Raw genomic sequence first — 21,524 nt, 5'->3', positions numbered from 1 at the left:
ATTTTCGCAATTTTCATGAATTTAAATTTATATTTGGACACTTAGCATTTTTTTTAATTTTCAATATTATTCAAAAAATTCTGTTGAAAAATTATAATTCAAATCGATTTTGATTAAGATAAAAAGTTTTATTATTAATTTTCATAATTAAAACATAAAATTAAGCTATCATTTTTAATACTTTTATTTTTTATACATTTAATCACTAGAATTCTTTTTCTATAGTACAAGAAATGTATTAGCTAGAAACTTTAGTACAAGAAATATATCAGAAATTTTATAATATTCTAAGAAAAAGCTATAATTTTATTAGTTATATTAAAACTTGGAAAACAGAGCATAATTAATTTCATAGAAACAAGATGCTCAGATGAAAAATCGCACGTAACTTTTTCTAATAATTCATAAGAATTTATAATGTATATTATTACTTTCTTTTTGTTGTATACCACGTTTATTTAGAAAATGTAACATCATTATTAATTAATTAATTGTGTAGACACTAATATTAATAGGCTTTCAGTGTTGTTCCATTTAACGTATAGCTTGTATATAGCTTTAGAGCCACCGCTATTCCCTATATGCTCACCCAAAAGCATCCAATAAAGGTGAGCTTCATGACTGATCGTTAATTTAATAAATGATGGGAACACGCCGTTAAACTCGCAAGCACATTGTGGAGGATAAAGTATCAGGAAAGACCTACAATCGACAGACAACACTGTCTGTCGCCGCGTCGACGTTTACGATAATGAGCGTCCGATGCTTGCGTGGTATCGATAATGTGCCATTGCTGACGTATACATCAATTTATGCAGTTTCTCATATATAGTTATAATTACATGTACATCAATTATTTGAGATGATCTGCAGGTCGTAATTTTGGCAAAATTCCTCGCCGCGATTTTTGCAGACATTTTTGCAGACTAAAACATTTCGCGTTGTACATGTCTATGTATAATAATCGTTCAGACTAAAGAAGAGAAGAACGATGAATCAACGAATATTATGCTGTTTATTCGTACGTATTATACCTACATAGTCGAAGACTTCAATCGGACTTTCTTCACGATTATATTACGCTGCTTCCCCGAACGTGTTTTTAATCCAAAGTTTTGTATCGGTTTCGAGATACAGGAAAAGAGATAAAGAAAAAGAAAAGGAAAGGGAAAGAAGAGAGAGATGACGGGGGTGCATTTATGTGATCGTTCGATAAAGGGCGTTCGTTCGTCGAACCTCTCTCCTCGCTACCAATATAACCGATTTTAGTGCCTCGTGAAACCAAGATCCTTTTCATTAAAGCTTTTACTGCTGACTAAATACGGCGAACTGCGGCGAAGGGCCGGGTAAAGCGGGACAGAATATACGAATGAGGATGGGTGGGAGGAAGTTCTAATCCCCCGAATGTTAACTTGGATTACGTGCAAACCGACCGACCGTCTCCCTTTACCACGACCGGCTAATAAAGACTGGAGTAGTGTGCATAGTAACCTATTCAATTGAAAGTACAGATACACCGGGTGATCGAGCAAACGTCCGCAAGCACGACGAGACAAGATTCAATCGATATTGGATATTTCTATATCGGATTGAAAATTGAATAACTGAAATACGGTAGGTCAAAGTATTCTCAAAAATTGACGGTAAAATGTCCGTCAGCAGAGAATTCATGCGATTGACGAATGAAAAGAAGTCGATCGCATAAACATAAAATCTTAAAAATGCAATTTTACATAAACTTGTAATATTAAAAAAATATATAAAAACAGATATGTTTTGTGAAATTGTAGCCTAGCTGTTAGAAATAAAAATTCGAGCACATTTTACGTATTATATATAAATTATTCTTTGTAATTCATACTTATTTACTTATTTCTCTGTCATTTTTGCCTTTTCTCATATTTGCAAACTTGAGAAAAAAAAAAAAAACTTTACAATCTTTCATGCTTGAACACGTAGCGATCTTATTATGTTACGCAATGGAACGAATAAAATCGTATGCATCTTGATAGTCAGTTTTATTCATTTATTAAGTTCGTTACTTAGTTGTATTCGAGAATGCACGTGGTGTGTCGGTGTACGCATCAACTGTACGCCAAGTTACTTTATTTCGTATCATTGGCTCGCTGTTTAAAGAAGCATCGTTTGTGCGTCAGTGTGTGCTTTAAAAGACGAGGTCGTCGGTGCAGAACGTCGAGGAGAGCTACGCTATACGCGTCCAGACGGCGACGTCGTCGACGGCGCCAAGCGCCGTGCTAACTAGCACCCCTAACACACATATATACACATGCCCACACCCTTTATTAAACGTCGCCATCCCCGTCGGCACCCCCACGCGTCTTCCTTCATAAAATTGAACACGACGTGTACACCTATACGCACCGACGACATACATACGGTAGGGAAAGAAAACGGACGGGTTCGGCAAAAATCAGAGCGGGAAAACGAAGAGACTCGAGCGACGGTCATTAAGCTCGAAGCTTTTTATTCTGATAGAACGACCTGTCGATTTGCGCGAATTTAAATGTACTATTCACACGCGTCGCTTTTTTATTGAAATAATTCAGTTTTTTGAGAAGAAAGATTTTTTAAACACGCCGATTTATACGTTTTATTAATTATGTTTCTTCAATATAAATATATCTAAGTATTTAATAAAAAAAAGTAAGTATTAATTGCATATAGATTTTAATTTAAAAATGTTAAGGTATCAGACTATACTATATAAATTTTTCTTTCCTTTACATAATATACATTTAAACTTATTGACATATATAAAGCAACATTTCGTAAAGATCTAATACAATTTTTTAATTTTTATATATATTTTCTATATGTATATGTATATGTCTGTATATTTTATATACAGTATTTTATATTAGTTTTTATTTACGTTTTTTTTACAAAAAGGATCAATATTCAGGAAAAAAACTTATTAATATAATAAACTTATTAATATAATAAAAACTTATTAGTAATTTTTTCAATATTTTCTTGACTTTATATTTATCTTTCTTTCATCCAAAATAATTTTTTATAGTATTTTTTATCGTGCTCTTTTTACATTAAATTTCAATGATAAATATTCCTTTATCATTGCATGTCAATTAAATTTAGAAGCTAAAAGATCATCAATCAATATATCAGAATATTTTTTTTATTTTAACTAAAAATTATGGTCATCTGTAGAAATAATGACAATCTACATTTAGTCGCTTTTATTCCATTACTTGTAACCAGAATCAAGCACTTGTGACCCATCTCGAATGACTAACGATCTGATGAGATGGAGAATGATTGATATCGGACATACGTACATATATACACTCTTGACTATTAATTAACTTTACTAATACGATGACGGAACAGTACACAAGTTTCTCGTGTAATTTACTAATGAAATGCTGATAGCATTATAATTCAAATATACTGTATTAATATGTATTAATAATAATAACATCAAATAAGAAATATAGAAATTATACATTTCGCGAATTATCTTCGTGTTCAAATCTACTAGAATGCCAATGTTTCGTGAACATTCACTTCATCAGGGCGAAGAATAGCCTGATAATATATTACACGAAATTAAATTACATAATTTCTGTACAGAAAATGCCCGTGAAAACTTCAAGAGAGTTAAGTAAGAAATATAAAAATGATGAAAGATAATATTGATCCTAAAATTTGGATCGACCAACTAATTACAAAGCTACGTAGCTTCAAAATCAAGCGATTCTGGTGAATTAAACTTCGAGGAACTTGTAATAAATCAAAACCTTATCTACCCATTACAGGTAAGATTAACCCGACGAATGCAATAGCTCTTAAATAGATCGTATTACATTATTTGACTATTGATAATACGTGCCGAAGGAAATTACTAGGGATACACCGGATCATAAAATTATCGACTACCGGGTAGAATGTAACATCGGATATCCGCTATCTGATCGGATATCCGACCGGATTCCGAGAAAATGTCTTATAAAAAAAAGCCTATAGGGAAAAAGATTTTGCGACAATGTATATATAAGATATTATAGCATCATGAATATGCATACTTATTTCTAGAACATATGTATAAGAAAAAATCAACAATTTAATGATACCAAATTTCAATCGGATATCTCCCCAGATAATAGTGATCCGGTTGTCCGATCGGATAGTAAAAAAGTGCCGGATAATACTAGATACCGGATACTTTCCGATGCATCCCTAGAAATTACATAAATAACGACAATGAAATATGTTAAAATAGTACATACGTGCTTTCATATTGTCGTGCGTATTCATCGAGTAATTATATTGCAAAGAACCATTACAATTAACGAATAACTGACTACAAATTTTGATAATTTATGGATAAATATCAAAGGGAAAAATATCAATAATTATGGATGAATATCAGAGATACAAGATGTCTTAAAGATATTACATCTTTAATAAATCTAGTATTTCAGATAGCACAGGACGTTCAAAAATAATTCAGTCGTATGTCATCAATTTTGAGTTTATTTTCAGATGCAAAAAGAATTCTTTTCAAAACTTTTTAGAAAAAGAATTCTTTTTTGCATCTAAAAGTAAACTTAGAATTAATAATATGTGATGGAATTCTTTTTGAATTCTTTTCGAACTCTCTATTTGTGATCGTAGCGTGCTTAAAACCGACAATTTTTTAAGGCTCATTATGACCTCTGAAGATGAAGATTGCGCGGACTAAATATCGATCCTCTACCGGTTTGTTAAACACCTTTACCCTCGACTTTCTAAATTTAGTCGACTCGCGATCATTCGATGCCATTCTTTTTACTTACCCCCGAGCGAGTCCACCGCCAGTCTAATCGTGTTAATTTTGTAGCCGCTGGTTCCTTTGAAACTGTGTGGATGGGGTTCGCCGCACTGTTTCCTTTGATTCCCGTACCACACCAGTGATTAACCTGAGGGAAAAAGGTGTGTAAATAAACTTTTACTCTATGCAGTTTTATTTATTTGTCACGGCTGTGTCAAATAGCAAATTCAGGAGGTGAATTCTTTGATGCGGGGACAAAATTGATTTCTCTTTTTTTCTAAAAGTCTAAGAAAAGAGCGCTGCAGTTAATTATGTTCAGTAATTATCTCAAAGTAAACTTTCTAATAAACCTTAACACACGGTTTCTTATTATATTTATTTATGCTTGTCATAACAGTAACCATAAAAAAGGGTACAAAAATCAACATAATTTTTGATGAAATTTATATTGAAAAAATATAGAATAATTTTTATTCTTGGACAATTTGACAAAAAATAATACTTTAATAAAGTACTATGTTATTATAATTATTATACGCAAAAACAATTTTGCTAAAGTAGCTAAAAATGTAGCTAAATTTGGAAGTAATTTTGTTAAGCCATACGGAACAACATAAAGTTCAAAAGTCGAGACATCAGATGTCTCCGGCCGGGTTGCATCAACGTTACTTTGACTTTAAGCAAGACTCAAAACTCTCTCTATCTCGTTTTAAAGCGAAAGAGAAAAGACAGAAAGTTTTAAGGCTTGCTTAAAGTAGCATTAGTGCAATTGGACTTTAAAGACGTTTAAAAGATATTTTCAGACAGATTTAAAAAGATTATCCTAAAAACGTTCATCTTATGTCCAGATTTTAGATTCTATTTAGAGAAAATACATACACATGTGCAAAAAAATGGACTTAACTTACGATCTGACACAGATAGACTACATCATGCTTATCCATGTTAAATAATTTGACATAATTTATATTTCAAGACTGAGGGATAATAAATTTACTTCATAATTTTATCCACAATATTAATGCGACGTTAAAAATTTTGATTTGTTTAGATTTTTTTTTTGACTCACCAATTTATTTATTTATTTGTAACTGTTCTTTCGTTAATTAATTCTTGTATTAAATTATATTTGTAATTTTTACAGTTACTAATTGAGTTAGTAACTCAATGAGTGATTATAAATTATATATATATATATATGGTAATTTTACGCGTAATATTAATGCGATGCGTTAAATTTTGACTGATTATTCTACATTTTCTTTTTGTCGCTTTAACTCTATTAAATTATATTTTAAACTATTACAATAATTTTCTGTTCTTTTATTTATTATATCTATGACATTATATGTGTTAAATATTACATACGTTGTATATATTAAAATCAGCAATTTAATATGAATATACTGCCTTTATATTTTATATTTATTATGACTTATATTTTCTGTTTCGATCCGACTTTTGTCAATTTAAACGGTTCGTTGGCCATATTTGTCACTCCGGATGGCTTAGGCGGAATTAAAACGGAATTTAAACAAATCTACATAAAATATATCATAAAATGTGATTAGTTATGAATATTAATATATCATCTAAAGTTTCATGATGAGATTTGGCGATCGTGTTGGGTTACTCGTTACTTTATTAAATACTTGGTTGAATATAAATACCTCAAGTATATGAATTTAAACAGATTATACTGCAGTTTTGGCAACCTGCGAGTGATTCTATCTTGATCGTTCGCGAAATCTAGTGGATTAAAAAGATTGCTGATGAAGATTCCAAAGAGAATCGAAACATTCAAGATTTTGCAAGATTTCAAAGAAGATATCAATGCTTCTTAATAAATTTATTTATAAATATTTTATTGCGCACTTCCGTTCGCGCTGATTCTCATGAATTCTCATTAGCTCAGATGTAATTTGTTTTTTGTTATTTTAGATTTTATGTTGTCTGGGATCAAAATATTAAATCATGGTTGTGCTCTAAAATTTACTGCCAGTATTGAAAATCTATAATGCATATAAACTATACATATAAATTATACTCTGTCAAAAATGAAAAATAATATGTAATAGGGAAGTTTGTGGTCATGAGGATTGAAAAGTATATTATAATGATTGATTTAACTGAAAACTATATTATAGTATAGTAATATTTTAAACCTTTACCATACAAAATCGGGTCACTATAGTGATCGAGCGATTCCTGTTCGTGCAAGTTTCTTTGAATCTTTCAATAATTATAAATTATACTACATTTTATTATTTTTCAAAATGAAGTTTCAATATTTATTCTATAAAGTTGAAAGTAGCCAAGTAGCAAGCTATCGTTATTTTGACGTCAATAGTTAGTCATTTTTAAATTATTGTGACCTATTTAAGATATAATAATGATGTCTTTTTAATCAATTAATGATGTTGACTAAATGGCCAATTGTCGACGTACTAGTAACATTAATAGTGATCAATTAATAACGTCATACAATTTATTCCGTTAATAACACGAAAATAATAATGTATTTTTTATGTCAGTTTATGACATTGTGTGATTGATAAAAAATATAAGAATTCACGTCATTTTTACGATGTTTAGACGTCAACTTATTATAGTCTTAAAATGAGGTGGAAATTACAAAATCGAATTTACTAAAATATTTATAATTTCAACACCTAGGAAAATTCATTTTTGTAATTTTCACTTCGTCTTAGGAACCATATAGATTCGTCAAAAGAACTAATTAATGAAGCCAAATAAATGACTCCTTGCTACCGTCAATAACACAAAAAAATGATTTTTGACATTATGTACCTGTGACAAATCCACGTCATTTTTACAATATTTAGACGTCATTTTAAATGTCACATTCGTCATAATGACTAATTAATGACATTAAATAGACGACACTTTGCTGTCTAGAATGTTAGTGAAGAATTTTTAGAGATTTTTTTGAACTGTTCTAAGGCGTATTCAGATTCTTACCCAAGTATCATGTTATCCTTGTCTAATGTACTATAAACAATAAGAATGGAGTGATATTATGAGTGACACTCGAGTAGATATCTGAATAGGTGAAAAAAACCGACGAATTCTAGTGATTCATATTTGGACAGATGAGTTATTGTATCCAAATTGTATCTTATATTGTAAGAATTTAAATATAATAAATTGTCTAATAAATGCATGTATGACGAAGCTATATGAAATACAAGACAATTAAATATTTATTGATATCAGTTTTATCAATTAAGTATTAATCAATTAAATATTTATTGATATCAGTTGCATCAGAAGAAGAAAATAGCATTGTCTTCGTTTACATTAATAATTATGTATAACACTTGTCTTATTTTTTTACTTTTAAATATTACCCTCATAGCTTAAACGTCACAGTTACGTCATCACAATAATTATGATTACGCATGGTGACGTGCGAATATCCACTTCCTCATAAATGTGATGTCACAGCAATGTCATGTAAATTTATTAGGTGACCAACGAAATATCAGTATTCTAGTAAATTCGCTCACTTTTATAATTTTCACCTCATTTCAAGATACAGAATCGATCCCCTGATGTGCACTCAGTGTACTTTAAAGCCATATATAAATCGATATAAAGATGTATATTTAATAAAAATATAGAAACGAATTAAACCACGAAATTCTTAACTTTATTGTGCTATTTAATAAAATATACATTGAGTACTTTAATTAAGATCTCTCACTTTTACAGTCAGACTAGGTTAATATACAACAGCTTTAATGTGCACTGAGTGTGCACCAGTTCCCGCAGTGAAAAACGTAATAAGATTGCATTCCATTTAATGCTCGCAACGCTCGCGAGTATCCTTGTCCTTGTTTAATATTTGATACACAAGGATGAAATGATTTCACGAACGATGTGAGCGTTAAGTGGAACGCAGCCTAATCAAATGTTCATCAACATTTTGTAGTTCTAAAATCTTATTAACATTGAATTTTTTCACGTCGATGGCTTTGCGTTTTGGCTCTAGAGCTCAAATTAAGACGTGATCTGATTCATGCTGATAACGCTCGTTTGTCTTCGTCGTCTTTAACATTTGATAAACAAGGATGAAATGATTTTTAAGCGTATGAGCGTGAATTGAATCACGGCTTAGACAGGCCTGATCTACAGTGACATCATATTTTTTTTCGATCGATTATTGTGATGTAAATGTGACGTTTAACTATGAGGGGAATTAAAATTCGCATTTGTCTTAATTAACCTGTTACGTATGGCGGATTTAGGCAATCAATCAAAAGTCGCGACTGCATTATATTAACTCTTATTATAGGAACACTCATTTTTTTTCTACGCCATTCACTTTTTTTCCGACGAAAAACACGAAAGAGACACGGAGCGATCTCACTTCAAGCTTCAAATGGCGCGAAATCGACATGGCCACCGTATCGCGAGCACTCACTGCAAGGTTTAAGGTGTCTTTTCATGCTGACGTTCGACGCTTACTTTTAGTATCCAAGTCACATGATAAAAATTGGAAAACATCAAGCGTTAATTTTGATCACGAGACTTGTTTTGATGTTAAAAATGAGCGTCGAATATCACCAGGTGAAAATAAGGCATCTTTAACTTATGTCTAGTTCAGACTGGACATAGCAAGCGGCAAGCAGTAACTAATCAGCGAGACGTTACGTTTACAATAATATAAAAAATATCATTGATTGATTTCTGCTCCACTGATTGATGTTTGCTGCGTCCACTCTGAACTAGGCATAATATACGAATCACACACAATTCCGGTCGAACCGAAAACATCAATAATAATTTGGTAAAAATTAAAAAGCGAATAGACTGAAGCCAATATTACATGCGTCCATCCGATTTTTAGCATCGTGGACATTGGACTTAAAACCTTGTCGTCTGCTACGTGATGCACCATAATCCTTTCCAAAAATGACACAAGTGTTGAACGGATTACTGCGCAACAGACATATTTATCTTTTATCTAAAAACAACAAAAGATTTGCCGGTCACAGCAAATGGCAGAATATAAAACATATAAAAGAAGAAAATGATAACAAACGGATGGTATTGTTCAATCATCTGAAAATACAAATGACGATTGCAATACAAGGTAATGTAGTGTTTATTATGAGTTATATCATTTATTTAAATAAAATCCCATGTATGTGTACGAAACATATCAAACAGATTTTATTTGCGTGATTAATAACTTCATTTGAATATATTTTTGTAACGTACTGTGTATTTGCTATAAAGTGCATTTAATTTTATTGCAATATTGAATAGTAAGATAGGTTAACACAACAAATTTTTTTAATCTGGAGATTAAACTATTTTATGTATTTTTATGTATTTTGACGCTGTAAAACTGAATCCAATGTGAAAGATCGCTTCAATTTTTTTTTGTTACAATTTTTTCCTATCGATGGAATATAGTTTGATTTTTCAGCATATTTAATCTGTCAACTTGCATGTTAACTTTATAAGCTTGTTTATTATCATTGAATTTATTTATTTCTCTCATTTACCTCAGGTGTATTGAAAACTAGATCATAATTGATTGTTAAAATATAGAAAAATCAAGCTATTTTTTAATGATAAAAAAAATTGTAATTTGAATATCGAATTCAGTTTCAGAGCATCAAAATATATATCTCTGCATACATGGTCAAATCTCTGAATTAAATTTTGTTTTGCTTATGTAATTTTAATTGCATTATGCAACTGTGAAAAAAAACAATTTCTTTTAGAAGGAGGAGGCATTACAAATCCAAGTAATAATTTAAAATTATCACAAGTCATTGAACGAGCTAAAAAGGCAAACATGCCTGTGGCATCAATAAAATCTTTCCTCGACAGAATGGAGGCACGGAAAAAGAACAAGACTCAAACAAATGTAATAGAAGTTCGTGGGCCAAATGGTTATATCATGCTCGTATGTTATATAACGAATAATCCCAAATTTTTCCTAACTGAGCTTAATTCAAAACTTAAAAAAACCAAGTATGAACAATATGTATATTTCTAATATGTATATCTATAAATATCTATAAGTATTTGAAATATGTTATACAAAATATTAAGCCTGTTTTCTCTCACTAAGCTCCTTGCACCATCCATTTTTTGTTTTTGCTTCAATATAAGAAAAGAAGAAAAATGGACTATGCAAAAAGTTTAGCTGAAAAGAAGAGGTCTAATATCTTAGGATATTTGAAAACAAAATTTTATTTTACAAGATAAGTCAGTTAAAATGTTACAAATTTATATCTCGGAAACAAAGCATTTTAGAGAAAAATATTTCATACAAAAGCTGTATGATTTGGAGAGGGACATAAGATAGTGTCATTTGATCTTGCAAAGTTTAAAGATCGTAAAAAGATAATCGTCAACTTCTTAAATGGAAACTCTATATATTTCATTGCATATTCTAATAGCTTATCTCGAGAGCTTCCTAAAACACTATAAAATATTTTTTCGTTGAATATTTTTGGAGTTATAAAGCTTGAAAGTTACAGGTATTAGCATTACTATCGACGAGATACTATTAAAGACCCTCGGCGCTTATGGAAATTCGCGTGCCTGTTAACATTTAAGTGATTAAGAGTAATAAATTAATAATATGGTACTAATTTCATAATTTATTAGTTTTGTAAACATGTACATATGTTGTATATGTAAAATTTAATAATACTCGATTTTTAAATTGTGATTTTAATGATATCATCCGAGTTTGATTATCAATAGAGATGATAACTTCTGAGGAAAAATTGTAATTTTTAAGATATATATAAGATATTAATCATTAAAAGTACTTATTTATACAGCATTTATATAATAAAAAAATCATGAATTTAATAATGTATCATTGAAATATTTATTATATGTTAATAATCATAAATTTTTATTAATTCGGCATCGTTCTTCAATTATCCCTAGGCCTGATAGTCACAAAAATTTGCCCAGAGCCGAGGATCTTTAATAAGTATCTCGTCGATGGCACTACCTAAGGTGTCAACGAGTAAAATCTCTTAAATTGTTCAGAACTTAGATAATATTTGTCAAAATTAAAGAGATTGTACTTCTTATTTTCATTTTTATGTAAAATGAATTTGTAGTACAAAAATGAAAATAAAAAGAACCTCCAATGACCTTGATCTTGATAAATGTTATTTAGATCATGATCTTGAATATTCAAGAGATTTTTGCCGTCGGACATCTTAAGTAATGCTAATTCTAGCTGCACTGTAATGCCTTTCATGCCTTATAACTTTAAAAGTACTTAATAAAAAATATTTTATTATAGTATTTTGGAAAGTAAGTCTCTCGAAGTAAGTTTAAGATTTTTTTATAAGAATATGCAATGAAATACTATATATGAGATTCTATTTAAGAAATTGATGACGTGATCTTCAAACAACTTCCCAACTTCACTATCAAACTAGTTACAGTTATTCATACTAGTTATGTTATGTCTCTTATATACCTTTTGTATGAAACATTTCTCTCTAAAGTGCGTTGTTTCCGATATAAATCAATAACATTTTAATTGACTCATCCTGTATAATAATCTGTATTCAACATATAATTCTTTTATATACAGTTATAAGAGCCATGAATTAAATATTTCAAAATGTATGTTTCTCATTTAATATTTATTTTTTTAATTTTATATATATAGAGGAAAAACCACAAATACTTCTGCCAAAAATATGTTTATTCATACAAGCAATATCATAGTTAAAAAGAAAGGAAATTTGGAACAAGCTATGGAGGATGCTATTAACATTGGTGCGGAAGATGTAGAGGAATTCATGGAAAATGATATGGAATATTTTCAGGTATCCAATAAACATTTACTTTCTAAAGAATTATAAATAAAATCTTTTACTATAACTATGTGGCGAAGAACATACATATTTGTATACGCATATCGAAAAAAATTATAATTTATATGTTTATTATCAAAATTGCAATTTATTTACTAATGTTTCTTTGTTACAGTTTAAATGCGATCCGAAGCTCTTAAACAAAATAAAATGTCTTTTAAAAGATCGTGAATACTATGTACTTTTAGCAGAAGAAGATTATGTACCACAAACTATAATAGAATTAAATGAATCAGATTTGGAAGCTGTTTCTCAAATCCGCGAAAGAGTTTTGAGCTTAGAAGATGTCAATAAGATATATGATAATTTAGCATAATTTAGGATTCTTTAGCATAAAGAATTATGTAAATAATAAAAAAAGATATCAATCACTTATACATTTGATATAATTATAATCAAAGAACTGTTTAAAATAATTTAAAAGAAAATATAAATTTTGTATATTATATATTTTTTTTAATTTGAACAATATAAAGTATATTTCAAGCTATTTCGATATAAAATTTTTTGTCTAAAAAATCACAATTGAAATCACACATTATCAATTAAATAAATACAAATGTAAATAAATTTAATTTCACCTTATAATATAAAATAAATTATATCAAATATTTTTTCAAAAATTTTTTTAATACATTAAATAATTTTCTATTATTTAAAATCAATCAATATTAATTACACACAATGCGTAATTTTTTTAAATATATATTACACACACACACACACACACACACATATATATATATATAATGTATATTTATATACATACACGCATTTAATGTCAAACATATAAGCCATTTTGTAAAAAATTATACATTTTGCCTATACACATATATTTTTTAAATAACTATTTTTTTATATCAGTTAATCAGTTTATCTCGTTATTCTATTCACAAAAGTATTAAGATACGATTATCAAAAAATTAATCCTGTATGAAATATTTCATATTTTATCTCAATATGTGCCAAAGTAAAATATACAATATCTCGTAAATTTTTTTATATCTCTAACTTAATATTTTTATATGCAGAATAATAAGAGGCATCATATTACATAAAAAAATCATATAATTTTATTTAAAAAATGGAGATGACCTTCATAAAATTTTTATAAGGTTTCCATCTAGAAAAAAGTATATAGTTCCGAATGACCCTCGCGATTAACTTGAAATTTTGCACACAAATTCTATTTAATGTGAGAAATAAAAAACAAGTCTCAACTTCACAAAATGAAAAAAAATTTTTTTATTTTATCACTTTTCATTCAGGTAGATCAACTTATGTGAAAAGTCGTGCGCTTCTTGACAGAGAGGAGATAGGATGGGAGTCGAAAAGTACGCTTCTACACAGGGCGAAGACGAGGTAAGAGTTGCGCAATGAAGTCGTGCACCTTTAAGGAGAGGAGATGGGGTGGAAGTCGCTTCGCGTGAAAAGTCGTATTTCCTTAATCTGGATTTAAGTTAATAAAAATTATCATATAACAAAAATTTGTTTTTTATTTCTCGAAGACTATAAATTTTAAGACTATAAATTTTTTATTTCTTATATCAAAAACTTATATGTAAAATTTCAAATCAATCGAGCAGGGATCATTCAGAATTACACGCGAGAAAAAACAACGCGACCAAACATATCTTCTTCGAAATTATTCCATTTTCATCTAAAATATTTTTTCGTATCTTTCATATTTTCTGAGGTATTTAACCCATTACATTTGAAATAAAACACTCTGTACATAAACTTATATGATAACTTATATGATAATTACAGAATTGTTTGTAATTATAACATATTGTTATATGTCAAAGAATATCAAAAAGCTATCACCAGCGTTGGTTCATGATAATCCTTTGATGTATATTTAATTTTTAATTTTATTGAGCTGTTAATTACTTTATATTTTTGTATAATTATATAATTATAAGTATAAAATTCTTCTCAAGCCAGAGATATTTATCGTTTGTTACAAAAAATGTTTCATTACCAAAATTCCACGTATTATTCTACGTATTATTGCTCGCTTTCAACATCTATACCATATCCCTTTATATTATGAATATTAGAACCTGGAAACTCTAATATTGCATTGTTATGGAAAAGTGTTACTAACATTTTCTTTGGCATCCTTGCTTTTACACTCCATGGACTATTGATTATATTGTCGATAATATCAATAACATCCTTTCCTTTTTTTGAAGGTGTATCAGTAGATTCCATATTTTCTATCTTGTCTTGTTTTGTAACATTTAAGTCTACAACTTCTTCGTTAAGATTGGAAGAATCTTCTATATCCGATACATTCTTATTTTTTAATTTCTTGCCTTTTTTATTCTTTTTTGCTAATTTTTTGGTATTTAAAGTTTGTTCTTTGTCAGCATTTTCCTTATCAGAGATTTCCCTCTCTATATTATGTACATTAATTTCACTCGAATATTCTTCTTTGTTGATGTGTTTTCTTTTTTTCTTCTTTTGTTTAGTTTTTTCTAATGATTTTTCTTCTTCAGTGACAGGATCTGTGCACTGCAATGTTTTAATTATTACTGCAGTCTTATTTTCATTCTCAATTAAATAATCATTTTGTTGTGAGTTTGATTTATCCAATATCTTAATATCTTGTTGATCATTATTTATTTCAGTTTGAATATGTTTTTCATTCTTGCAATTTTCCTTATCTTTTTTCTTTTTCTTTTTACATTTCTTAGATAATACCGTTTCTTCTTCTTTACTGTCTTTAGTTTTTAGGATTTTTTTATTGCTAGTTACTTCTATAATTTCAATATCTGGTTCTTCGTTTATGGTACGAAGTACTGTAATATCTTCAACTTTGACTCTTTTCTCTTTTTTGTCTTTCTTCTTTTTTTTTTCGATTTTTGTTCCACATTGTCTGTTTCTCCATTTTCAATAATATTAGAATCTAAAGTATTTTCTGATTCTATAATGATTTCTATTTCCTTTTCTGGTGACTCTTGTATCGTTTCCAGATTAGACGTTTTACTTATCCTCCTCTTCTTAATTTTTTTATTCTTGTGTTCATTCAACTCATTATCATTAATTTCTTCGGTTAATATTAATACGTCTAATGCTTCGTTAACAATTCCGTTCATCGTAGAAGTCGCAGTGCTCTCGTGTTTCCGGTTCTTTTTATTCTTCTTATTTTCAACTTCAAATTTATCTAATGTGGCTTCTCCTTTCTTTTTCTTCTTAATGGAATTTATATTATATTTGTACAACATGACATGATCGTTAAATGTTACGCGTTTCTTGTTGTTTCTTTCGTCTGTCAGATCTAAACCACAATTTTCAAGGCCAAGCTGTGCTCTGAATACTTCAAATTCCTTACCATTGCAATCCTCCTCAGATTTTGTATCTAGATTAAGAGCTGGATTAGTAAAACCATTTTTATAATCACTATCAATAGTTTCAGTTTTAAATTTTTTTCTAGCATTATTTTTATCTGTTTCAGTGATATGCGAATTATCACTTTCAAAATCTTCTTTTCTCTTCTTTATAGAGTTTACAGAAGAATCATTGATACTACAAGCAGTTTCTACAGAACTATTAAATCCTAAGCAAGGATTATCAAAAGCATAATTGCTCTTATCATCAGAGTTTTTTAATGCTCCATAACTAGACACTGATGTATTTTCTGTTTTTGGTGTAAACTCGAAACCAATGTGTTGATCATTTTCATTTTCAGAATTAATTGTTGGGTTATCAATTATACTTGATAAGTTCGTATCATTTTTTGGTTTTACATTATATTTCAAGTAATTAGTCATATCATTACTATTTAACTTAAGTTTAAAGTAGTCAACCATGTTACCGCTATTAATTGTGTTGACTCCATACCAATTGTCTCTGTTGTCAGCTTCTTTTTCGCGGATATTATTTTTTTCTATCATGACTTGAGTTTTCTCAATTAATTCTTTTTGGCCAAATATATTTGCCAAATCTTTTGATTTATATCTATTTACATCTTTACCGCGCGTAAACTTCTTGTAACTGCAAATAAATTAATATATTTTTTAAATTATATAATAAAAAACATTTATTAGTATTTTTATAAAAAAAATATTAGTATATTCCTATAAATATTTAAACATCATAAAAATTACTTTGAACTTTGTCTAAATCTGAGTGTGTATACACATCTTATATTTATATATTGTATTCACAGAAATTAGAAAATAATATGCTTACTGTACACGGGCGTGACTTTGTTTAGATTTCAGTTCAATAGACTGTTCATTAAAATTAGCATTCGTATCTACTGACTCTTCAATAGCACCTTGATCTTGATTTCCATTAAGTTGCTGCAAAAAGCTTCCAAATTTATGCTGATGTTCAGTCCACGCCTCAAAACTTTTATCATATCCTACACCTTTAGAAAGGAAATAAAATTCTGCTTAAACATTCTGTTAAAAATGTCATAAAATTTAATGTATATTTAAATTACACAAATCAAATTCAATTTCATGACATCACATTAAATTTTGTATCTATAATTTTGTATCTATAATTTTGTATCTATAATTGAAATTTGTACATTTGCGTATATGTACATGAAATTGTGGCTACAGTCAAAGTTTCAAATACTTTGAAACGTTTGATTGATCAATTAAAAGAAAAAATTTTACAAATTGATCAATTAAAAACTACTTTAAAACATTTGTAGCATCAAATTGATTGTATCCTTAGTGTACTTTTCATAAAATTTTATGAAATTTAGTATATTTTCTATTAAACTATATGAATTTACACGAAATTTAACAGATATGAAACATTATATTTAAATTACTTGTATTTTCTCTCTCACTTTCATCATTAATAGAATTAAATATTTTTAATGTACCTGCTTGAAATTTATTTCCATTACATTTTTTTTAAGTGTAAAACTTATGAAATATAATTTGCTTCTATGTAAAAATTATGAATGTTTAGTTACCAGTTGTATCGTTCTTGTACGATGTATTGGAAAATTCTTTAATGCCTTGTTCATTAATGCCAAGTCCTTTTCCTTTTGTCCAACCCATCTTCTCCAACATTCTCTGACCAAATTTGTTGGAGTCTATTAATAAAGTTGTTGATATATTAATACAGAAAATATGAATCAAAGTCACAAATTTATTATCCAATATTCAGACATGTAATAATTTATTTTGTCATTAGAGAAATAAATTCTTCATATTCACAGCTTTTATATATCTTGAAATATATGATAATTATACAGTTTAGTTATAATACCTTAAAAATCAATAAAATGGATTTATTTGGCGCATTTTTGCATGAAATGAATGAATCTGGCAAAAAAAGTGTTGCTCTGCCCTGTGACAGTTTTAGATCTATTTACGTTGCTTATATTTTTTGCACTCAGTATCTTCGCTTTCTTTCCAATATTCGAATTTATATTTATTTCCTTTTAAGTACAAAAAGTTTTGGGGATTTCAAGCAATGCGAACAGATCTTTATTATTAATTGTTAAAGAGTGCGTTCAGGGAGATGCTATTGTGTGTCTTTCAACAAACGATACAAATGACACAATCATTACATTCTTGTTATTTGCCAATGTTAAAGAAAGCTGACATGATCATTACGTCACATTGTTGTTTATTGGAAAGCACTATTGTGTCATTCTATCCTTATTTTACGTTTAATGAACAACGATAAAATAAACAGTGCTAACAGAATTTCAAACATACTCAAAATTAACTATTATAAACGACTATTCTGGTTAAAAAATCTGTCACATCGATGACATAGAGAGTTACACAAATTCTCTGTTTTATAAACACAAATTGCTTTAAAAACAAATTCTTTGTTTTAAAAACATAAACTTTATGCTTTAAAGATATAAATTTTCTGCTTTAAAGTCTAATTATTTTCCATATAATTTTTGGATAATTATTTAGTTTAATCCTCGCATCTTAAAAAATGAATAAAATTACGCTTATTTCGACACGTTTTTGCATGAAATGAAAGAATCTGGTAAATTGAATAATCACTTTTTATTTTTATAATAGAGAATTCGTTTTTAAAACAGAAAATTTGTGTAGATATTAATTGAAACAAAAAATACTTGTTCTAGCCTCATGTTCGCTATGCCATTAAGTATCTGTCAACTTTAACAATTAATATTTCGATTCGCAAGACAGAGCGACACTTTTTTTACCAGATTCATTCATATGCAAAAACGCGTCGAATAAGCTTAATTTTATTGGCTTTTTGAGATACTGTAGCTAAACTGTATAATTATCATACACACACACACACACACACACACACACATCACACACATCACACACATCACACACACATTCACCTTCGGTCCACCACTTCCCCCGTGGATTGAGGGTCTGCTTTTGTTTTTGCCGGCGCTCCGCAAGCATAGACATGCTTTCTGATTTAACTCAATCTAATCTTTTTATGTAGCAGTATTCGGATGCACAATTAAAATAACAAAACCTCACTTTTCTTTATAACATTATCTCCAAAAATTCTTTTTCTTCCAACAAAATAGGTTTATGTTAAAATACTTTGATAGACATAGAATGGAGGCACGAGCCGGAGCACATGGAAGATGGAAGACTGCACTAATGCCGCCATGATGGAATTATATAAGATGAACCATTGCGCATAATGGCGGAGTTTGACCAATCAAAATTGTATTAATTAACAGTGTACTTATTTGCAGAACAAATCATGTGAATTTCTGCAAATGAACTCAAAAATTGATTGATTGACAGATCTCCCCACTACTTTCAACCCATTGCGCATTTGTGAAAATGGTTCATCTTACTTTTTACACTATGGCCAAAAATAGGTGTCAGGTATAATCAAAGAAAAGCCTGAGAGACCATGCTTGGAATTTAGCTGTTAAGCTTAAATACAGTAGGCATAGGCAATAGACACAGAGAATAAGGAATAACAAGTTGTCCAATCAGAGCTCTGGGATATAATATCAAACTTATGCATAAAACTCTAATTGGACGGCTCGTTATTCATTGTTGTTTATGTCTATTGTTTGTTCCTTGTATTTAAGCTTTTATTTTATTTTAAAGCGCTTCCACGTCCACAAAACATGGACATTGAACTACGTAGCCAATGTCCATGATCTGGTCGATAATGTCCATGATTTTTTGGTTGTCTTCGCGTCTACATCCACGAATTTTGATCTGTTAAATAGACAAAAACGAACAATCAGGGGCTCCGCACAATAAAAGGAACAGGGAACAGAAAACAGAGAATTTCAACCTATCAGAAATATTTCACAATACATGATTTCTGAGAGATTGAAATTCTTATTCTCTGTTCCCTATTCCTTTTATTGTGCAGCTTTAAGGCCCGTTTCCACCAACGCTGATTAATCTCGATTCAACTTATTCATTGTCTTTTTCTAGTTTTAAAGATTGGAAAAAGACGAAGAATAAGTTGAATCGAGTTTAATCTATATTGGTGGAAATGGGCATAAATCTTTTGACGCTTGTAATGAGTCTTGTTACAACTTAATTTTGTCTTTTTAACGGACCGAAATTTTATATTAAAATATTTATTAAGTATTTATTATATATTATATTATATATTATATTAATAAATAATCATATATTATTAAAGTATTTATACGTTATCGATTTTATTTTTACACTGAGGAAGACCCAATCGAAAGGATTAAAACGTTTGTCAATTTTTCTCAAGAATAAAGTATATGATTTCATCATTTCTAATTTATGTTCGCACGTTGGCTGATTTACATCTATCCTTGGATTTATTCATTGAAGCTATACAAGATTGATGGTTACTTATTTTCATGTTATTAAATAATTATAATCTTTTTATGCAGGTACCATTACCATTTTTTCGTAAATATTTATTTTTAATTGAGGTTCAAAAAATTGTTTGCTTCAAATAAAAATAGATACGAGAAAAAATAACAATGATTTCTGCGTAAAAAAATTGCTATCGTTTCGCGTATCTTAGCATCAAGACACTACCATGTCGTCTAATAGTTATTTAATAACATGAAAATAAGTAGTTGTAAGGAATTTTTTTTAATATAAATATAAAAAAATTATGTTTTTATATGTATATTAAAAAATTCTTAAAATACGTGAAGAAACGGTAATTTTTTTTAGAACCATTACCATTTTTTCTCATGAGCATCTTTAACTATTTAAAGCAAAAAATTCTTTTGAACTTCTGAAGGTAATTAAAGATAAATATTTACGAGAAAAATGGTAATGGTATCTGCGTAAGAAAATTATAATTATTTAATAATATAAATATAAGTAATTTTAAAGAATTTTTTTAATATACATTTTTAAAAAACATGAATTTTTTAGTGCAATAATAAATTTTGCCAATTCTAACTTAAATTCGAACATGTACAAAAAAAAGTGAAAAACATTTCTTATCATATTATTATAAAATTGCATCAACATGTTCCAACATGTTCCTGCCATAGTTTCTACTCACTCTAATGAGTGCATTGGAATGAGTAGGAATTGTGATAGGAGCATGCAACGCGAACAAACCTTATATAATTATATATAATTTTATATTAGGTGTACAACTTTGCTTCCGCCGTTTTCCTATAGATGGCTTTAGCGGTAAGTGGTGGTCGAAATAAATAGATCATAGACGTCATACAATAAACTTGGGCATCTATCAACATAACCCCATAAAAACATTAGTCGATTTGTGTCTGCATCATAAAGTTATTCTCGATTGAAAATGTCAGTTTACGAGCCAAATTCTCGTCATTTACGGGAGGTTTTAATTTTTTGCTTCAATATGAAGAAATCTGCGGCTGAGACTCATCGAATGCTCTCAAATACTTATGG

General features: G+C 29.0%; 2 protein-coding genes across 2 annotated transcripts; one reads left to right on the top strand and one right to left on the bottom strand.

Moving 5' to 3' along the window:
• The first annotated feature begins 9,730 nt into the window (after window positions 1-9,730).
• LOC105626071 (translational activator of cytochrome c oxidase 1-like) lies at window positions 9,731-13,058 on the top strand. Its single transcript, XM_012207382.1, has 4 exons — window positions 9,731-9,911; window positions 10,555-10,804; window positions 12,480-12,639; window positions 12,803-13,058. The coding sequence occupies exons 1-4, from the start codon at window positions 9,731-9,733 to the stop codon at window positions 13,001-13,003; spliced, it is 792 nt and encodes a 263-aa protein (XP_012062772.1). The 3' UTR covers window positions 13,004-13,058.
• A 1,639-nt stretch (window positions 13,059-14,697) lies between these two features.
• Window positions 14,698-19,079, bottom strand: LOC105626070 (interaptin). The gene is given in 5 exon segments (XM_012207381.1): window positions 14,698-15,551; window positions 15,554-16,689; window positions 16,888-17,068; window positions 17,633-17,755; window positions 19,007-19,079. Coding segments are annotated over 5 exon segments (2,367 nt in total).
• Window positions 19,080-21,524: the final 2,445 nt, after the last annotated feature.

Source organism: Atta cephalotes (assembly GCF_000143395.1).
Source record: "Atta cephalotes unplaced genomic scaffold scaffold00004, whole genome shotgun sequence".
NCBI lineage: Eukaryota > Metazoa > Arthropoda > Insecta > Hymenoptera > Formicidae > Atta > Atta cephalotes.
The sequence above is the reverse complement of the archived record's forward strand: the minus strand, read 5'-3'. Positions and strand labels throughout refer to the sequence as shown.

Coding starts and splice junctions, on each gene's coding strand:
- LOC105626071 (XM_012207382.1), top strand. CDS start 9,731: ATGACACAAGTGTTGAACGGATTACTGCGCAACAGACATATTTATCTT. Junction 10,805..12,479: donor TCAAAACTTAAAAAAACCAA/GTATGAACAATA, acceptor TTATATATATAG/AGGAAAAACCACAAATACTT. Junction 12,640..12,802: donor ATGATATGGAATATTTTCAG/GTATCCAATAAA, acceptor TCTTTGTTACAG/TTTAAATGCGATCCGAAGCT.